The following is a 21182-nucleotide window of genomic DNA, read 5'->3' as shown; positions in this document are numbered from 1 at the left end:
GCGGGAGCGGCGGGGCCGGGCGAGGAGGAGGTGTGCGTGGTGGGCATCTTCGGGAAGACGGCGCTGCAGCTCTGCTCCGAGAAGGCGGCCCTGGTGAGCACYGTGTGCGACCGGCAGGTCTTCCCGCTCTTCGAGAGCGAGGATGAGGCGGCCGGCGGGCAGGAGGCCGAGCCGGCCACCAAGGACTACAACCAGCTGCAGGCCTATTACAGCCAGGAGAACCGCGTGCTCTACCTGGTGCTCACGTCCATCTGCGACACGCCGCAGCTGCTGCGGGCCTGCAGGGACCTGGCGGCAGCCGAGACGCGCGAGCCCACGCCCGGCCACCCGCCCGGCGCTCCCGCGCCGCTGCCGCACGCCGAGGCACACGAGTTCTGGAAGCACCAGGAGAAGCTGCACTGCCTCAGCCTGCTCTACCTCTTCTCTGTGTGCCACATCCTGCTGCTGGTGCATCCCACGTGCTCCTTCGACATCACCTACGACCGCGTCTTCCGGGCGCTGGATGGGCTGCGGCAGAAGGTGCTGCCGTCCCTGAAGGCCGCCATCAAGGACTGCCCAGTGGGCAAGGAATGGAAGCTCAACTGCAGGCCCTGCCCTCCGCGCCTCCTCTTCCTCTTCCAGCTCAATGGGACCCTGAAGGTGGATCCCCCCCCAGGCAGGGGCCAGGATCCCTGTGGCCACCTGGAAAAGCCGCCCCCCAAGAAGCACTCCCCCAAGAGGAGGCTGCAGCACGCGCTGGAGGATCAGATCTACCGCATCTTCAGAAAGAGTAGGGTGCTCACCAACCAGAGCATCAACTGCCTGTTCACCGTGCCTGCCAACCAGGCCTTTGTCTACATCGTGGCCGGCGGGGCCCAGGACGGAGACGATCCAGTGGCCATGCTCCTCGACCAGCTCAGGAGCAACTGCACCATGAGAGAGACCGACTCGCTCCTGGCTCCCACCCTGTCCGGACCCAGGAGGTACCAGATGATGCGGCATGGCCGGCAGCAGTTGTCCTTCTACGCAGAGAGCAGCAGCAGCAGCTCCAGCTCCTCGGGGCAGCTTGTGGACTGCACCCTCAAGGAGTTCCTGTGGCAGCATGTGGAGCTGGTGCTCAGCAAGAAGGGCTTCGATGACAGCGTGGGGAGGAACCCGCAGCCGTCTCACTTTGAGCTCCCCACCTACCAGAAGTGGGTTGCTGCAGCATTAAAGCTGTATGAAGTGACCATTGAAGGCAAAGACGATGACCCAAATTCTCTCACTGGGGAGCTGAGTTCCAAAATCATGGGCAGCATCAAAGTCTTGGAAGGGTATTTAGATATAGACACTAAATTCTCTGAAAACCGTTGCCAGAAAGCTCTCCCCATGGCCCACAGTGCCTACCAGTCCAATCTGCCCCATAATTACACCATGACAGTCCACAAGAACCAGCTGGCGCAGGCGCTGCGCGTGTACAGCCAGCACGCGCGGGGCCCGGCCTTCCACAAATACGCCATGCAGCTCAACGAGGACTGCTACAAGTTCTGGAGCAACGGGCACCAGCTTTGCGAGGAGCGGAGCTTAACCGACCAGCACTGCGTGCACAAGTTCCATTTGCTCCCTAAAGCAGGTAAAGAAACTCATTTGCGGTTGCTCCTCGTGTTTTATTTTTGTTTGCACTTGAAAATGTCTTAAGCTGAACACAGAGCCGCTTGCACATTTACAGAAGGTGAAGGATGGACAGCTTTAACCTCACTCTAAGAAAATAAAGCTTTAATTACAATAGAGCTGTTGTTCAGACTTCTTTTATATTGCTGAGATGCCTAATCCCAAGCATGGGTGACCATTATAATTTGGAAATAGCTTGGTTTTCATGGTCAGTTCATAGTGTGGGAGTGGATGTGATATGTTTGCATTGCACAGGACTTAGAATGTAAAAGAAACCATAAAGAGTGATGAATAGCTGTGTTTTGTTATCAGTGTTGTAAAAGTGCAGTGTTCAATAATTATTCTCATGTTCTTGTGCTGTTGAGTCCCCTAAGTGTGATCTTAAGACGAACTGAAAACACTTCTTCTCTAGCTGAGTAATGTTTGGATACAAGTTCACTGTTAGCAACTTCTTATTAGCAATGAGTGTGAGAAGGGGGAAGGAATTCCCAATTATCTGGCATCGCAGGCAAATAACTGTGCATACACTTATAGCAAGGAGAAGACAGCAGATGAAGGGAAACACTCTAGGAATGTGAGTTAGTTCTCTTGGATTTGACTGGTTTTGCTTTCAGGGGAGAAGCCAGAAGCAGACAGAAACCCTCCAGTTCTGTATCACAACAGCCGGGCTCGCTCCACTGGGGCCTGTAACTGTGGAAGGAAACAGGCGCCTCGCGATGACCCCTTTGATATCAAAGCAGCTAATTATGACTTCTACCAGGTAACTGTTTAGTCTCTTCTTCAAGCAGCACTTTAACTTTACCAGCAAGGACTGTAAAACTTTCCTTTTAAACCTATCAATATGCAAATATTGTCTGGGAGGAAGGATTTCTGAGAGCAGAAGTTGTGCTTAATTGGGTGAACAGAAGGGGCAGTTTCTGTCCCCATYGCTCTATGCAGACAGGAGCATCTTTATGTTGCAAGTATGTTGATCCATGGAAATTTTCAATCCATGGTATGCATGGGCTATACTTCCACCTGCATTTATTCTCAAGTTGTGCAAAACTCTTGAATCATCTTTTTTTTTTTTTCCCCCAGTCTCTTCACTATCCTAAATTATATCCACTAAGTGTTGTGACCGTGAATGCCCTCATCACTGAGATGGAAATGTAAAATTAATCAAATTAATCACATGTTCTTTTTCGTAGGTGCTGGAAGAAAAGTGCTGTGGGAAACTGGAGCACATCAACTTCCCTGTGTTTCAGCCCAGCACCCCTGACCCAGCACCCGCTAGGGATGAGGCATCACCTGCCCCTCCGGAAGGAGAGATTGAGAAACTGAAAGAAAAGGAGCCTCAGACTCAGGGAGAAAGCACAGGCCTGAGCTTAGCCCTCAGCCTGGGCCAGTCCACGGGCAGCTTGGGCACTTACCCACCTGACCCCCAGGGTGGAGGTGACAAYGCAGAGAGCCACGGGCAGAGCGGGGACTCCAGAAGCGAGAAGAGGCCRAGCCTGGTCGATCGCCAGGCCTCCACTGTCGAGTACCTCCCAGGAATGCTCCATTCCAGTTGCCCCAAAGGCCTTTTGCCCAAATTCTCCAGTTGGGCGTTGGTCAAGCTGGGCCCTGCTAAGGCTTACAACTTCCACACCGGCTTAGACCAACAAGGCTTTATCCCAGGAACGAACTATTTAATGCCCTGGGATATCGTCATCAGAACGAGAACTGAAGATGAGGGAGACTTGGACACCAATTCCTGGCCTGCGCCTAACAAAGCTGTTCCTGGGAAGAGAAGTGCAGTTGTGATGGGGAGAGGAAGGCGGAGAGATGACATAGCTCGAGCTTTTGTAGGGTTTGAGTATGAAGATGCACGTGGGAGGCGRTTCATGTGCTCGGGGCCTGATAAGGTCATGAAGGTGATGGGAGGGGGGCCAAAGGAATCTGCTCTCAAGGCCCTCAATTCTGACATGCCACTGTACATCCTGTCGTCGACTCAGGGACGAGGGCTCAAGCCACATTATGCTCAATTTATGAGACTCTTTGTGGTGGTTCCTGATGCTCCGCTGCAAATCACATTAACACCTCAGGTAAGAAATGGAAAAGGGGACCTGGTAATTGCAGGGAAAGAGTAGAGAGTTACAACGTTCTTTGCAGGACRGGGAGGCACCTCCGTGAGAGTCACAAGAAATTTATTCCAACACGAAACAGAATTTTAGTTGAGTTCTCTTAAGGCAGTAGTGGACAAAAGCAGCAATTAAAATGTTGGGCTGTTGGTTGTTTAGGTAAAAGAGATTGGAAGGTTGAGTTCGCTGCTTCACAGATGGGTCATAACAAGCTGGTTTTGCCGCTTAACATTTTTGGTGGACAGGCCAGTGACCTTGGCAACAAATTTCTCCTGTTTCTTCAGTTCTCAGTTCAGGTTTGAAATGGTTTGATAGCTGGAACAGTCTGCCCTGCTGCTATAACTGTCTTCTAAACAGCTGTTTTTTAATGTCAAGGTTGGCTTAGGCCTGCTTTATACATTTTAGAAAGTAAGTTTTAGAAATATTTTATCAAAGGTGACTTAAGAGCATTCCATTGGATTGAAACTCTTAAGATAACTGCTACAGAAAATGTGCTGCAATTATTTTTGTAAGTTCACCAGTGAGTAATGACTATGTAAGAATTAATTTAATGTTTTAAATGTTATAGAAAAAAGCAGTGACTCAGCGCTGAGGTGAATTATTATTAGCTACCCTTTGAATTTAGGAGGTAAAAAAATTTCTTTAATTGAAGAGTTTTTTTTCTGTTTCCAACGGTGTTCTAAAAGAAATAGAGGAAAGAGCAACAGTTACCCAAACAGTTTTTGAAAGAGTGAAATAAGAACAAGTATACATGTGTTTACTTATTATTTATTAGARGAGGGCAAAACCTGTATAATGTTCACTGCACAAATAGTGTTACCGAATGAGAGTCAGAACAAGCTGTATTCCATATAATGGTGGGAAGGGAAGCAGATTTAGAACATTTTGTAAGCTCTCTAGCTTTTGAAAATTGCCACAAGATCCTTGTCATAGAATCACAAAAGGATGGAATTGGCCTCTTTTATGGGACACCTTCAGCTACGCAGATACCACTTGTTTTATTTTCAAGGTTGAAGAACAGTACTGACCAAAACCTGAGATTAACACCAATGTTTTTGGAGTAGGTCAACAGTTCAGGGCTCTCCGTGCTACAATACCGAGATTGCTGCCAGAATCTTTAGTACTGTGTGAATGTGGGGACCTTGACTGTAGCCAAGAATTACTAGACTTCCTTGGGGTTAGATTTTTATTCTACTGGTGTTTATCTGCTCACATCTCCATTTTGTTTTCAGGTTCAGCCAGGGCCACCACCTTGTCCTGTATTTTACCCTGAGAAGCAGGAGATCACCCTTCCATCTGACGGACTGTGGGTGCTTAGATTTCCTTACGCATACGTGACAGAGCGCGGACCCTGCTTTCCTCCAAAAGAAAGCCAACAATTAATGAGTTACAAAGTTCTCCGAGGAATACTGAAAGCAATTACACAATAAGAATTAAGAACTATTCTAGTAGACTAATTTTTTGGTTTTTGGTTTTGTTTTTTTTTATATAAAAAGCTTCAATCCAAATGATGGATGTTGATTCCTGTCTGTTACATAGCAAATATCAGTGTGAGCTATATTGTGGTTTAGTCAACACAGTTTGAAAATGAAGTCTGAATATGGAAGTGGAGAAAGGAATCCGAGAAACCTGTAAAGTTTCTGTTTATTGACTTTTGACATGTAACAAAAAGTGGTTGTYTTGACATACTGTAACTATATCACTAAACTTTATGATGATAATGCTTGCCCCTGTTATACTTTCTACATATATATTTGGAAAAATCTGAAAATTATTGTTGCCTGAAGTCATTTTTCATTGTTGTATAGAGACAATGAGGGGTACAGTCTTTGTTTTTCTAAACTATTTGTATGTAAACAACATATTTTTAGTATGATGTTGTGAGAAATTACTGGTCTTTGATCTTACCTAAAAACTGAAGCATTGCAGTTCTGATTTATCTTAAATGTCATCAAAGCCAGAAATTGTATTTACCCATATCAAGTTGTAGTATTTTACTGCATTTATGTTCGTGGATGAGACTGTTCTGAAATTTATATTGCACGTTAAAAAGAAATCTGATTTTTACAATTAAAATGTAAAAGCCCACTTAATTGCAGATTTTGGAATGATAGGTCTCTGTAAATGATTTGTATTTGTTCAAAATAAGCAAATACAGCTTAAGCTGGCAGTAGGGCTGACTTGTAGTACTTGGCTGATTTTTGGTTGCTAAAAGGTATTTATAAAGTTCAAATCTCAAAATGAGAGACTTTTGACAATTATACTACCCTTTCTGAGAGATGCAGAACACTGTATTAGAAGAAGAGCTTGGGTCCTCGGAGCTTTATGCTGTCAAGGTAAGATGTATTATTAAAAAAAGGGCAGTATGATGTGACCTAATTTCATTTCTAGAATATCAGTTTTAATTAGCATGCATACAAATTTTGATTGGCCAGTTTTGTAATAATTCAGAGCTTATAGTACATGGCCAGGGGTGAGACCTGCTCTCCGTGCTGCGCGGGAACTATCTCTTGATGGGGAAAATGCCTCTGTTTATGGAATAATCTCCCTGTGTGTGCTCTAATGAATTTAGCTTAACAGTGCGCTTAATGCTTCCCTAGCGCACTGCCTCAGTGCAGTCAAATAAAACGGAAAGCCCTACAGAGGAGTTGTCTTGGAGTCAAATGGCAGCGGGAAAGGGGAGATTAAAGGACGTCAATGCTAATGGCTCGTACGGTTCGTAAAGTGCTTGTGAAAGTGGAAGCGGCGGCAGGAGCGCCTGGAGACGGGCGCGAGGCGGGGAGACGAGGCTGAGCGCGCCCGGTGCCTCGGCGAGGAGGGCCCTTCCCGCCCGTCCCCTCAGCGGCGGAGCGACGCGAGCCCCGAACAGCTGCGCCCTAACGGCCCCAACGGCTGCGCTGAGGGGAGGGGGCACTAACGGCTGCGCTGCGGGGGGTCTAACGGCCCCAAAGGCTGCGCCGAGGGGAGGGGGCACTAACGACCCCAACGGCTCCGCGCAGGGAAGAGGGCACTAATGGTCCTAATGGCTTCGCTGAGGTAATGGGGGATTAACGGCCTTAACGGCTCCTCTGAGGGGGGTCTAACGGCTGCGCCCCTACTCGCGTCCCGCCCCGCGCCTGCGCACTGCGCCGCCTCCCCCGGCCCGGGGGCGGAGGGGGGAGCCCGGCTGCGGCTGCGCGGCCCGCAGTGCGAGCGGCTCCCGCAGCGCTGCCGCCTCAGAGCGAGCTGGCTGCGGGGCCGGGAGCAGCCGCGGCGCAGGATGTCGGCCACGCTGTACGTGCTCTCCACGCTGGGCGGCTACGTGCTCACCTCGGCGCTGCTCCTCAAGTGCCCGGGGCTGCTCCACCGGCCCAAGCGGCAGCGCTTCCGCTGCCGCCACATCTCGCACCGCGGCGGTGAGTGAGGGGCCGCGGGCGGGCGGGGAGGCCGCGGCGGCCGGAGAGGCGCGCGGCGCCCGCCCGGGCTCGGCTCGGCCGTCCCGGCGCTGCTGCCAGGGCTATTTTAGGAGGTTCTGGAGCCGCCGCTGTGATGCCCGCAGCGGCTCCTTCGGAGCCTCCCTTCGGTAGCCTAATTTTAGGTGCCACCTGCTGACCGGTGCTTGATTTCAAAGCTCAGTAAGTCGCCGGACTCTGCTGAAATCAGCCGCTTCTCCCAGGGATTCACATCTTGATGGCTTCCAAGCAGATAATTCCGTATAGTTCTTCCTAATGATTATGTAGGTAATTAGCCCTTTCTTCCCAATAAGAGAAAAGGCTGACTCTTGTTCGGAGCAGGTCCAAAGATCGACCTCCTTGCCTCCAACTGATTCACCGTGTGCTCGAGGTGCTTGGTCACCGTCTGCTCTGGTCCTGCCCTTCGCTTTGCAGGCAGCAGAAAAGCGAGAGCTGTGAGGGGAACACGGGCCACCCTCTCAGGATGCTCCTCAACGTGTCTCTGCACCTGGATGATGTTGTGTGGGGAGGGCCAGACCTGACCCTGTGCTCCCCTCAAGTGTGAGGTTCCTACCGCGTTTGACTGTGGACTAAAAAGATATGGAAAATCTGTGGTCTGGAGCTCAGCAGGAGGCCGGCTCAGGTTAAAAAGTTCCATAGCAAAAGATAAGGCATGGAGTGATGTGGGACGAGCTGTAAATAAGCACCTGGTCTTTGGTTCTGCTTGCAAGGAAGGCACTAAACTAGGCAGACTTCTCAGAAGCAACGTACAAGATGTCTAATATTTCTTAATTCTTTGCTTTTTTTTTTTGCTTTTTAGATTCAGAAGAATGTAAAGTTTGCTGTAATTTTGTTCTTTATCCTCTTATTATAGAAAACAATGGCTCAGTACCAAGATAAATCTGATGCCAGTTGCTTGGATCTCATCCCCTCCATTTACTGGCTTCAACGCCTTATGGGTAGGATGATTCTTTCTCATCATCACAGAAAGATGGCAAAGCCTGTATTTCCTATTCTGTGCTGATGAAGGCCAACTCTTCCATGCAATCTCRTTCCATGCAATGCTGCCCTGTTCAATTGAGGAGATTATTGTTAGTCATTCTTCCAGTAAATATCTTGCCCAAAAGGCTGAAGATATGCTGGATCCACATGTGTTTAGCATTGTTGATAATTTATAAAACAATTATGTTTCTTTATAATGCATAGCCGCTAGTACAAAATGCACCTTTTGATTGGGAATGTRTATAATAGCAGTTTCCTGGTCAATATTAATTATTTTAATTTGCAGACTTTTGCAAACATACCAATGATTTTGTTAGAATTTGATATGAACTCTTTAACCTTTGGCTAGGTTTTTTTGTTTGTTTATTTTACTTATTTATTTTTTGTGTGTGTATGTGTGCAGGCATTAGTTAAGATAACTAACCCCAAGCCTAGAGTGGGAGCTTTTGGGCTATTTACACTAAGTACTACTTAAATAAAATTAAAAAAGCTGTGCTGAATGGGATGATTATTCCTTAGGCATTGAGAGACAAAGTCCACAGTCCTTGAATTGGTCTTTGTTTATATGCTGTGAAGAGGATACACCCCTTAAATAACATCTCAGTAGCCTTTTGCTCATCAGGTGCTGTGAGATTGAAGATCACTCGCTTTTTACTCCCTGTGGTGTTTACTTTGTAACTGTAATTCCTGTGGGACTCAAGTTCACAGGCTTTAGCTTTCCATGCAGTGTCAGGTTTCCAGTTGTGTTACTCCTATTGCCTTCAGAGATCAAGGTGACGCTTGTCTGGCCTTTTCTTCTCCAAGACGAAGCCTGGCATGTGAAGTCTCCTAAGTCTGTGGATTTGGGGTTTACTTTGTTTCTAATGCAAGAATTTCCTTCTCTYGGCTTACAGGTCTTATGTGGAAGCAATTCTGAATTAGTGTTTCACTTCTGCGTTGTTTTAAGACTAAAAATTTGTCACTTCTCAGATCAATAATTATTCTCCACTAGAATCTTCTATCTGTGCCAACTGTATGTGCTGGATTGCAGAGTCTTGAGAGAGAGTCTCATTCATCACTCGCACGGTATTTTTTTAAAAATGCCTTACCCAAATTTTATTCMTATTTTGCCTGTTGTTTCATGCCCTTTCACTAGGTGCCAGTGAGAAGAGTCTGTTTTTGTCGCCTTTGCCCCTCTCATCAGGTATTTCTACACTTTGAAAAGGTAGAGCCTTCCCTTCAGAATAAATAATCCCAGCTCAGTTTTTTCTATGTCGGATACTCTAATCCCTTAATCATCGCGGCCTCCGCTGGACTTGCTCCTTTACGCCCACGACTCTCCTGTCTGGGGAACCCAGAGCGGGACCCAACGCTCCAGATACTGTGTCGCTAGCGCTGAGTTGCCTCCCGTGACCCGCTGGCAATGCTCTTCCTAACGTAGCGGGCGGGATGCTGCTGGCAGCCTTTGCTCATATGGGGAAAAAATTCCTAAGTCTTTGGGCCTTTTCCTTGATTTGATGTGTTTGACTCCCTTTTGGTCTATGGTAGTTCTTTCAAAATTACAATATGCAACTTTGATGCTTAGTTTTGGCTTCTTTGGCTTCCAGGGGTCTAACACATGCTGAGCAAGGTCATTTTTGTCTTAAGGACTTCAGAAAAGTACATAGTTCACAAAGCCGAGAGGTATTATGTGGTTTTGGGAGATGCATCTGAGTAAATACAATGTCAAAAGACCTTCAGCAAAACTAGCCCTTTGCTCTTAGGAAAGAAAATATTTCAGTATATGCCTTAACTTGCTTGTTGTAGTTCCCTTTTCTGAATAGGGTTTGTGAAAACTATGTTGCTGATCTAGAATTCCTGTTTCAGCTCATCTCTATTTTCTTTTATTTCCTTTTTGCCTCCATTTCCCAAATGCAGAAGTCAGGCCTTTTTGCTACTGAATGGTTTGACTCTGCATACCTACCTCCATGGCATGTAGCTTGCTACACTAGTCATTTAATGCTTTATTTTCTGAAATTTCTGCCCAGAAGTGTTAGGATATTGTGTTGTTTGCAAATTAAAGATTGACTCTGTTTTCCCTCTGTTATAGTTGAGGTTCTATAGACTGTATTGCCACAGTTGATAAATTAAGTGCAATAAAAATGGAAGCTTTAGCTATCTAATCTGACTCGGCACCCAGGTCCCATGCACTTTCTCCCGCTCTGTTGGGTAATCGCTGGTAGCCCACAGAGGTTCTCAGGCTTTTCTCTAGACCTAGGTCGTGTTTGTCACTCAGCCTCTAAAAACTGCTAATTCTGCTGTCAAGTTCCCTGGAGTATTGGTGACTGATCACAGAAGTTACTGCAGGTTAACCGTGTGGATATATGTTAAATTGTGCAGCTTTTGTCACTTGATTCCACACTTGATTCCAAGTTAATTAAGCGTTTCTGTGTACACTTAGCAGTCTAACCTGATAACAATAAATCTATTTGTTGTGCATGCATGAAGTTGCACTGCTTAAATTGCAGGCTTAGATAAACATGTATTGGTAGGGTTTGTTAATAGGCAAGGTCTTATTAGAGGTTCTATAATTATGTTGTTTACAAGGTCTGTCATTCGTCACTGTTATGGAGCAGCTAAAACTTGCATAGATGTTTTCGGTGCACGTGTCTTACTGAAGCTGTTTTATTTTTGGTGCCTAATGTTGCATATTTTGGAGGGAGGGAGTACATTCTTGTCTAGCCCCCTAACCRGGTTGTGTTTTCAAAGATTCATACGTAGAGAGTGGCCCAAGAGGTGCCGGTTTCGCCTTTGCTGTCCGTGAGAAAATTAAACTCATTTGTCCTTCTTTGTGGAATTAATGTCTGTTTCTCTCCATGTATATGAGGTCTATCTTTGTCGGCAGAAAAGCCTTTATTGTCTGACTTAGGCTGTTTCAGGAAGTGTCTTTGCACTGAAAAAAGAGGTCTTCACCTCTTTGAGCATCAACTGGGTTATGCGTTTAGGGAATAGAGCTTCGGAGAGTCATTTTTCTTTTTTCCCTCCTTGTCATCTTTTCTCTCATTATTCCTCTCGCTACATCTGAAATAGATCTCTTGCATATATTGTTCTCATGGAGAATATTGTCATAGACAAAGAAAAGCCTTTAAGCAACACCATGGCACCTGATCTCCGATTTGTATATTCAAAGTGTGACAGAAACCCAAGATAAGCTGTGTTTTGTTTAGATAAGATTACCTCGAGAAAGTCACATAGCTTGAGTTTCCCCGGTGGGTTAGCTGCAACTCTACGAGTTATGACTTTAACCTCACTCTCATTTGTCCCTATACTTCTCCCAAACATGTACACTTTTAATCCGTTAATTTTAATGTATTTGCACTGGGATTGAGGGGAAGATAAGGATTTTATACATGTTTTAGTTTTTGTTTTTCTTACAGGTGCTGGAGAGAACCTGGAAAACACCATGACAGCCTTTCACCAGTGAGTACCAATGGAACCAATAGTGTCTAGAAAGGTATTCTTATTATGTTTAATGACTGGAGCAATTACAAAAAGATGGAGCTTCCAACAGTTGGTTTTAGGCTACAAATATTGTTTATGAACATCTTGTTTCCTTTGAGTAGCTTCTACAGATTACTGAATGTTACTGAGTATTGCTGAATATTACTATGACTTAAAAATGAAGAAGCTGGGGTATCACAAGCTTTGGSTTGTGCACAGTAATGTAGTAAACCTACATTTAGAAATAAATCTCCCAAGCCCTTTTTCCTCCCGCTTTAGGTAATAAAACATGTAACCATATGGCTTCGATATTTAATGCAGATTCCTTTTCCCCTTGGGTCAGGGAAGATCACCTTAACCGTGGGGCCTGACCCTTGACCCTTTTGATTCTGGGGAGTGAATCATGGCCTKCTCGTTAGTCACTTGGTGCCGTGGGGTGGATCACCACATTGAGCAAGTTTTGGAGGCTGCGCTGAGGGGGACAGGAGGATCCTGCAGCTGAGGGAAGAGTGTAATGGAGCAGGATGATTCTCATGTCAACTTACCTAGTAATTACTTGGTAATTGAAAGAAGCTGAAAAAGTAAATATCAAATCCCTTCCTTTGCCCTTGGGTTTTGAAATTAAAAGCAGCAAATTAGAAAAGACCTTTTTTAATTGAATTTCTTACTTTAGGCTTCAGTTTCTTTCATGTTTTCTTGTCTTTTTCTCTCAATTCAGTTTGCTTCAAAAGAGAAATGAAAAGTTGAAACAAAATCCATTAGTTTATCACTAATTATAAAAACAGCTATATAGAAATAATGTTCTGTGCTACATTTCTGGATACATTCATATTACCAAATTGTAGTTTATATCAATATAGTAATTAACATACAGTGCTGGATTTCAGGAGGTCTGAATTTGCTGATTGCTGTCATGGCCCTTAGTGATTCTCTCAGATGTTCCAGAGTGTCCTAGTGTTCAGTTCCCTCATTTATATGGAAGGAGATAAGATTTCAGTCACAATATTCTTATAAGACAAATTAATGTTCACAGATTTCTAATACACCATTTACAAAGGTAATAAAAGTGCTTCTGCTGTGCTTTTTTTTCCCCTCCCACATATATTTCACTGGCACTGTGTGTGAAAGCCTTCAACCTGAGGGTTTAAAATTGAGTTAGAAAGCCTTTGAAAACCTCCATCCTTTAAGAAGCAGTGAATTATAACAATGTTCTCAGAGGTATTCCAGAAAGGAGGATATTAAAAACTCCAGTTCCCAAAAAGCGATGGCCAAGCTGTGTGGGCAGCCTGTTTTTAAACTTATTTTTTTGTGCTCTGTAGCCTCAGCAGCCTGTGCGTTTCCTTGCCGAGTGCGGTGCCAACTTCTGCAACCAGGGCTATTGAGAGTGCTGTGCTGGTCTCTATCTCCATGGAAGCCCAGCAGAGCTTTCTGTGCTCTGCTCCTACTAGCCTGCTGTTTTTCAGCTCTGCTAGCACATTTTCCTTATAGTACCTTTTTTCTCCTCACTTTTTTCATGTTTTCTTAATTTTCTATAATGTCAGTATTGATTTTGTATCTTTACAGAAGCTACTTAGCAGCAGCTGCTGGAAACAGCTTGGCAAAATGTCAAATTTTGGCAAGGTGAATTTGCTGAGTTTAGTTAAGGTATAGATTGCACTGGCAGACATCAAAGATTCTTTCTTAGGTGGGCAGAAAGGATGTTATAATGGAGGGCGCCCAAGCTTGAGGTAGGGACTGCATGGCTGTTGGAAGAATGGTTTTTTTCTTGGAGGGTGGGGGCAGCGTTTCTAGCACTTCTTTTTCAGCAGTGTTATCTCTGCTTTCTCATTTCCTTTCTTCACCCCTACTTTTAGGTAAGCCTGTTTTATACAGTGCATTTGGTGCTGGACTGGAACTTTTCAAAGCAGTGAATTGGAATGTTTATAAYTAATTCTGATGAATTGCTTTGCTTTTAAAAAATATGATTGCACATTTTAAAGTTACAATCTTTTTTTATTATAATTAGCTCCCCCTTCCCCCCCCCCCCCCCCAAAAAGAAAGCCAAAAGGCTGGTTGCCCCATTGCTAGTTTCCTAAACCTGCTAATTTAAGTTGCATTTCAAAAAAGTCTTTCACATCCCTGTCACTTTCTTGTTTATGCCTACTCCAGAATTGATTAGCTCTTTGAAGAGCTTGTTTCTTCTCACGATAAATGTGCTGATACTAGTAAGCATCATGCTCCAATAATTCTGAAATGATACTTTAGGAGTTTCTCAAYAGCAAGAGAGTAGACTGCACAGGCGGAAGCACAACTTGATTTCTGTCTAAGGCAGAGCCAAAGCTCCAGAGTTAAAATCCCGTCTCTGATTCATAGTATCTTGTTTAGTCTTGCATCAGCTTTTCACTGCAATCGAGCTTATTTATTTCCTGTTTTAAAACAGGRTTGTGAGGATCCATTGCATCATAAGCCATCTAAAGTGCCTTCCTTGGGATTAGTTTGTTTAAATAACGTGTGTGTGTGCGTTAGGTATGGAACTGTGCAACAGGTATGTTTGGTTCAAGGCAGACTTCTTTGCTTCCAGTGCGGTTAATATAGGAACGGATATGTTGGAGCTAGATTGTCACCTGACAAAAGATGAGCAAGTGGTTGTGTCCCACGATGAGAACCTCAAGAGATCAACAGGAGTCGATGTCAATATATCAGACCTCAAATACTCTGTAAGTTGAAGAAAAAACATCACTAGGTAATGGGTAAAAATGTGTTTGTAGAATGGCTGGGGATCCAAAATCCAAGAGGAATATTTATCTTGTTTGACAAAATTGTCTAGGCTCCCTGTGTATTCAAGGGAGAAAAGTGGGCATGCTTCCAGAGGGTGATTAACTCTGTCCCAGAGCAACTTGGATGAATGGCCTTCTGGAGGTGTGCCTGTTTTGCCAGACTGATGACAGATTGAGTCAACCAGCTTGTTCTTTTTAATGAGTAAAACTGGTAGATTAATTCCCTCCTCCGGGGACTGCTTTAAAAGGCTACTTTGCAGAACTGTCTTTCCTCTTGATATTTTAGTAGACTTATCCATGTTTTTCAGACAGGCATCTGAAAACATTCCTTTTTTGGGACCTGTGTTACCTCCAGCTGAATAAGAATGCAAAACTGTTTAAGTAAAAGGGAACAGAGTGTTGACAAAATCATTTCTTAGGCAAGAACCCTAAAAATATATACAAAACATCATTTGTGTCGTTAAATTATAACTTATATGGCTTATGAATTCTTTGTTTTGAGGAAACTTGTAATTAGTCACTGCTTTTTGAATTAGTGTTACTTTTCCCGTTATTTTTAAGGAACTTCCTCCATATCTCGGCAAACTGGATGTCACATTTCAGAAAGGTAAGTTATTGACTTCTTGTTCAGTCTACAGTAGCTACTTTTCCATAATTGTAGTGTGGCAGTTTCTTACTTCATTAAAGGGAACAGAAAAGGGAGGACTTTTATCAGTATCTTGATAAGAGAAGTTTTAAAAAGGAAAAAAAAGTTATGGTTTCTAAGGCTAGGATTTTTTTCATATCAGTAAATGGTGAATAATTTAAATGTAAACCATCTTTTTTTCCAAGTAAATATTTAAGTTACTTTGTTTACCTGCTTCTTGACACTAAACACTAAAACTTGACGTGTCTGTTTTTTGTTGCCCTTGCTCATTAGTTTTTTCCAGTATATTTTCCTAGAAGGAAAAGTTTGTTTTATCAGTTGGCCTCATTTTGTATTATTCTCACTGTTTTCTATGTAGTAAGCAAGGCCCTGTTTGCTAGTTCAGGATATTATTGATGCCTATTGCTGCTAAATAATGACCAAGTTGCATCAGTTTTCATTACTGGGGTGAGCTTGTCACAATTGATTGTAACCATACAAGAGTAGCAAATTCTTTCCACTTCAAAAATTTGCTAATATAGCTCTCTCTATATGTATAAAATAGAAAGTGCTCTAATATTTTAGCTTTTCTCTACAGTATATTAGTAATGGTCACGCCAGCGATGGCTTTGTTTCCTCAGAATGCCACTGCGAGGGTAAAGATAACCGCATTCCACTCCTGAAGGAGGTGTTTGAGGCTTTCCCMCAAACTCCTGTCAACATTGACATCAAAATGAACAACAATGTGTTGATCAAAAAGGTAGGTGATAAACTACACTGAACTGAGACTGAATGTCATGCAGAGGTGTTCAAATTCCCAGAGTAAGGGCATCCCTGAGTTGCTGGCAGTCTRGGACACTGAAACATGTGTCCTTGGACCTTTTGGTCCTCCACCTGTTAGATGTTGCTCCGTGGGTAAGGTCATGCAGAACACAGAGCTATTGCAGGCTGCTCTGCAAATAGCTCTTTATTGATTCACTSTCTCTATGTGAAACAGATGAAGGATGCCACATTGCTAAGATGTGTGTGCAAAGATAGATTTACCACATCTTTGTTTTGTATTTAATATGAAGATTTCATATGTAGTCTGTTGCTTACTGATGGCTCATGAATGGATAATACCAGTATAAAGATAACAGCTTACCACAGAGGATGAAATCTGCTTTCCATCAGATACTGTGTTGCTATTTTTCCTTTTTAAAAATCTCTAGTTTTTCTTGTAGGTATAATATAATTTCCTTTTCTCTTGTACCAAACACCTGTTTCCTTCCATTCAAAGTAATGCAATCATCTTCTATTCTCTCCTACCTCATCTTTTTTGTAATGACTTGCATAGTTGAAAAGTAACAAATGGAGTTTGGGTTAAATTTGCACAGAATAATACTCAGTGAATGCATTTTTTAAGAGTTCCACATTTTTGCTTTTTTTATTGCAGGTTTCAGAGCTGGTGAGTCAGTATAAGCGAGAACATCTGACTGTTTGGGGGAATGCCAATTACGAGGTTGTATCAAAGTGTCATAAGGAGGTAAGAATGGCTCCAAGTGTTGTTTTTCTTGACCTCTGTTTCACTGTGTGGTGTCACGTACAGAGAAGTAACCCATAACTCAAGATAGGGTGTGCCAGTGAGCATAGTTAGCTCTGCTAGATTTTTAGCTGTGATTTGAAGCTCTGTACCTCAATTGTATTTGGCTTATTACATCAATAAGGAAAATCGGGCATCATTAACGCTCATGTACTCTGCAACAAAGTATTTAAAGAGAAATTTTGTTTTATGTTACTGTAATATATAGGGCCTCAGCAATTTCTGGCATAAAAACACAAAGCCTCTTTTGCACATCACACATTCATCTGGTGCAAAAGCAGTTTTGATACAGATTACTTCTTGTGTATTTTTATTAAAATAATGGATGTTCCTGTTAGCTGTCACACTTATTGGTATAGAGCTTTACCTTTTTATGCYAAGGAATTGTACAATTTGGCATTAAAATTGCATTGCTCCCTTGAATTATGTAAAACCTTTCYTTGGATTACAAGTTGCTAAGAAGATTAATTTAAATTCATTGGTAGCTTGTTCCATAGGTGCAAGTGCTTTGTTTTAAAGATGTATTCCTGAGTAAATTTATTTGCAGCAGACTCAACAGTTTGCTCGGGTAAGTTAGAATCCTTTTCTACTGCTTTCTACAGAATGCTGACATTCCCATCATCTTCTGTTTGCAACGTGTTCTCCTCCTTGTTGGCCTGTTTTACACTGGTCTGCTGCCATTTTTTCCTTTCAAGGAAGAATTCTTGGAAATTCCAATGCCTTCAATCATCCTCAAGTGAGTTAACCCTTTGGTGGGTGTTGCAGTTAAATGATAGAAATACAAGTGAATGTTAATGCCAGCTTAAGCGTTGACTTTTGTAGAAACACGTGAGACTATTTTAATCTGTGGGGTTTTTTTCTTCCTTAATAGGCTGAAAGAACCACATAAGATGACAAGAAGTCAGAAATTCATTATCTGGCTAGCTGACGCGTAAGATTTTCATGTGATTTATTATTTATATTTGGTTAGTATGTTGATAGTTGGCCCAAGCAACTAATTATTCATTGCTGTAACTACTTGTTACACTGCAGTTTCTTTCAGTTTCTTCTAGTTTTTTGTCTCTGCAACATGTTTAGATATTCTTTGGATGCTCCTACATGCATGTGTATTTTTCTAATACAGTGAAACATACTGAGGTGCAGCAGCAGTGCACAGTACTATTTATTACTTAAAATAACACTGAATTAGTTTACTTTGTCAACAGTTAATCAACGTGTAAGTAGATTCAGAGTGTGGCACTCATTTCATGGAGTTGTTTATTTTTCACAGAGCATCCACAGACATTGAAAACTTTATGAACACTTTAAGTGTTGGGACAAATAATATCTATCTTCCTTCCACAGATTGCTAATGCGCAAGGCACTTTTTGACCACCTCACTGCCAGGGGCATTCAGGTACAGTGTTGCAAARCTAAAAGGAAATCAGGTTGGTAGTTAGGGAGAACTCAAATCAAATAGACCTGCCCTTRAGATGGGSTGGTGTTTTCTCCTGCTTTTCTATGAGCATCATGTTTCTTTAAARTCTTATGTCTTTAGTRGTCATTACCCTTGCATTTAGTAATKATCTTTTAAAGTTGTTTGGGGTAGGGGGTTCTTATTTGATGTTGTAATGACAAGGTTTTTTAATGGTTTTGCAATTAAATTCTTATATACAGAAAGCTAAGGGTGAAGAGCCAAGTTGTGACTGTGTGTCTCTGGCATAACAGTGTAATCATTTTATATGTGCCATCATTCTCATATGAAGCATCTTAGGTGAAAATTTATCTGATTTATAATGTGAGGTTTTCCTGTAGTTTTATCTTTCTTTCTGTTCTCTTCAATCTTATAGGTGTATATTTGGGTCCTGAATGAAGAGCAAGAATACAAGAGGGCATTTGATCTGGGAGCCACTGGAGTGATGACAGACTATCCGACAAAGCTTAAGGAGTTTTTACATAATTATCCAGCATAAAGGAAAAGAGCAGGAAAGATCTTGCAAAATAGAATAAGTGAGCCAAGGATTTGCTTCATCAAAAACACTTTCAGCAATGTACGCAAATCATTTTGATGAAAGATATAATTGGATGGTCTATTGCCTTGTCAAGTTGCTAATAATGTAAAAAAAAAGTCTATTTATTTTAAAATTAACTGCCTAGTTTACACTTGTAAATAGTTCACATAAAAAGGGTGCACTTCACTAATAGTTCTGACTAGGAAGAAAGTTGTTGGATAGGCTACCTGTAGATCGTAAGCATTATTTTCTGTCATGTGTCATGTCAAGGTGTGACAAATATTCCAATCACATTCTAGTGGGCAGGAGGTAAAGAATTTCTGAACTTGTAGCCTGTATGTATGTGTTGCTCGTGTTGCTTTTAGTTTTCAGGTAACCTGCAAGGCAAAAAGAAAAAGAACATGCAGGAGAAATAAGAAGCAGAATATATGGTTGCCCAGATAGTTTAGCTTGCAAATGTAGTTGGTAAAGATAGTCACTCTTATCCAAACTAACTCACATGGTCAGTATACACTTACTGTATTCTTTCTGATAAGAATGTTGTTGGAGTTGTACTTGTGTTTGCTCTCATTTCTGATGTGATGCTAATACTGTGATTTATTGGTCGAGGTCTAGGTTAAGCATTTTAGCTGGGCTCTGCAGTCTTCTGCTGTGGGGTCTGGGCACCTCTGCCAGAGCCCAGGTTTGCCCCTGGTTCTGGCCTGAGCAGCTGTGCTACCAAGGCAGCAAGTAGCTTCTTGGGGTGGAGGATTACACACTCTAGACTCTGAAATCTTTTCATTACGAAAACCTGTGTTTTAGAAGTCTTTTATAAGTCTTTTGCACTTTTATTGTTCCAACATCCATTGGCTTAATGGATGGGAAGTTGTTTTTGGGTTGAGGGACCAAGAAGACTTAAGTTTGATCAGAAGATTCAGGAAAAACTTAAAGTTCTTAGCAAAGTAACTCACCCAAAGCAGATTTATATGTATAATTGTCAGAGGAGCAGGAGTCAATCTAGGATATGTGAAAGTTTAAGCTGTTTTCTCTCCACAGGAGTCCATTCAATATTTTTGAAGTTGCTATACACAGACACGTAAATCATTTTGCTGGCAAAAGTCAGGAAAGCCTGAATGTGACAGAATGGAGGTTATAGGAAGGTATTTTTGGAAGCTTACATGCCCTTTTGTTGTTATGAACGGGTATTACATACGCATCAAACAGATTTGAGCCTGCAATGCCATTGTTTTGTGGTGCTGCCATGTTAGTGTTGGGATTTTTCAGGAAAAAAAAATGATTATTTTAGTCTAATTATACACAATAACCTATATAAAGCTCAGTCATTTAATTATCAGATATTGCTGGAACAAAACTATTGTTCAGTGATGTCATTGACTTATTTTAAGACACTTCTATGTAGAAGAAGTAGAATGAATTACTGTATTTATAGTTGTGAACATATGGTGAGGGAGGCAAATGATTTAACATACTTTTAAACATGTATTCCTCTTAATTTCATTAGGCTTGTTGCTTATTGAATGGGAGGGAGGAAAATGCGACTTCCTAACTATTCATAGGAAAAAAGATGCAATTATTTCTTACATACTAAGCTGCTTTTTTGCTTCTTTTTTTTCTTCCCTGCAGACCAGTTATGTTCTGGCCAGATAACTGCTAATAACCAGTCTAGTGACAATCTTCYCTGTTTTCTAATAGTCAGAGAATAGTTGGGAATAGGCTCCATATGCAGCTTAGTAGGTAAAAAGAAAATAAAAATGTTGTTTAAGATGGGAAAACCTAAGTTTTATACTGGAATCAACTAAGTTGATTTCTGGACTCTCAAGGGACAGGTAATAAGTTGGTTTCTTTTAAGTTTTTCTTATTACTGCATAAATAAAATATTTTGCTGTATTCTGTATGGAATCACAAAGCACAGATACTCCTGATAAAACTTATTTCAGCATTTCATTTAATATTCCTCCTTATTTATAGCAGTAGGGGTGGAAACTTCTACTTTCAAAGATACTCAGCACATTCTTTAGTCACTAGTCTTCCTCTCCATGTGATGTAGCTTTTGACTGCTCTGTTTGTATTTGGTCTCTCTGATAAATCTGCTACTTAATAGCTGAAATTTCAGCTAAGTGAATTTACATGTGAAGGGAAGGATTCAGAGCTGGGAGAACTGCTGTATTTGTTCACATTATCCCCCCTGGACTTTAGCATGAGATCTAAAACTTGATCTCTTGAGACAGAATGTTGCATGGATGAGGCCATGAATCCTGAGCACCACTGCGTAGGGCTTAGATCATAATAACTGTTTGTAATAAAATAATATGAAGCTGAGATTACTGTACAGACACGTAAGAATGTTCTATCAACTCATTGTTTTGATATGCAAGAAGTTGTGTGATTTTTTTTTTTCTTCCTTTTTTAACCACTTGTACAGAAAAGTATTTGTTGATCTTGCACAGCTGTCCAGGAGGATGTTTGGAGTTGGTCTTTGTCTCTCCAAGGAGAGAGTTTTGGGTTTTATTTTTTTCTTCAGGTACTTAAATTCTATAAATATTGTTTAACACATACTCTGTTCTCAATCATATTGCAAAGTACGTTATGTTTGAAGGTTGATGCATGT

General features: G+C 42.3%; 2 protein-coding genes across 2 annotated transcripts in view; both read left to right on the top strand.

Moving 5' to 3' along the window:
• SMG8 (SMG8, nonsense mediated mRNA decay factor) overlaps positions 1–6065 on the top strand; it is a 6433-nt gene extending 368 nt beyond the window's left edge. The window contains exons 2-5 of the mRNA XM_026047894.1: positions 8–1591; positions 2244–2389; positions 2817–3692; positions 4961–6065. Coding sequence (XP_025903679.1) covers positions 8–1591; positions 2244–2389; positions 2817–3692; positions 4961–5158 — 2804 coding nt within the window. The 3' untranslated portion in view covers positions 5159–6065. The remainder of the gene's footprint in view (positions 1–7; positions 1592–2243; positions 2390–2816; positions 3693–4960) is intronic.
• An 886-nt stretch (positions 6066–6951) lies between these two features.
• Positions 6952–21163, top strand: GDPD1 (glycerophosphodiester phosphodiesterase domain containing 1). The gene is made up of 10 exons (XM_026047794.1): positions 6952–7123; positions 11557–11599; positions 14181–14316; positions 14938–14983; positions 15643–15761; positions 16437–16526; positions 17186–17319; positions 17455–17514; positions 17928–17979; positions 18413–21163. The coding sequence occupies exons 1-10, from the start codon at positions 6988–6990 to the stop codon at positions 18533–18535; spliced, it is 939 nt and encodes a 312-aa protein (XP_025903579.1). The 5' UTR covers positions 6952–6987; the 3' UTR covers positions 18536–21163.
• Positions 21164–21182: the final 19 nt, after the last annotated feature.

The sequence above is a fragment of the Nothoprocta perdicaria genome, unplaced genomic scaffold (genome assembly GCF_003342845.1).
Source record: "Nothoprocta perdicaria isolate Ctin4 unplaced genomic scaffold, notPer1 scaffold_50, whole genome shotgun sequence".
Lineage (NCBI taxonomy): Eukaryota > Metazoa > Chordata > Aves > Tinamiformes > Tinamidae > Nothoprocta > Nothoprocta perdicaria.
The sequence above is the reverse complement of the archived record's forward strand: the minus strand, read 5'-3'. Positions and strand labels throughout refer to the sequence as shown.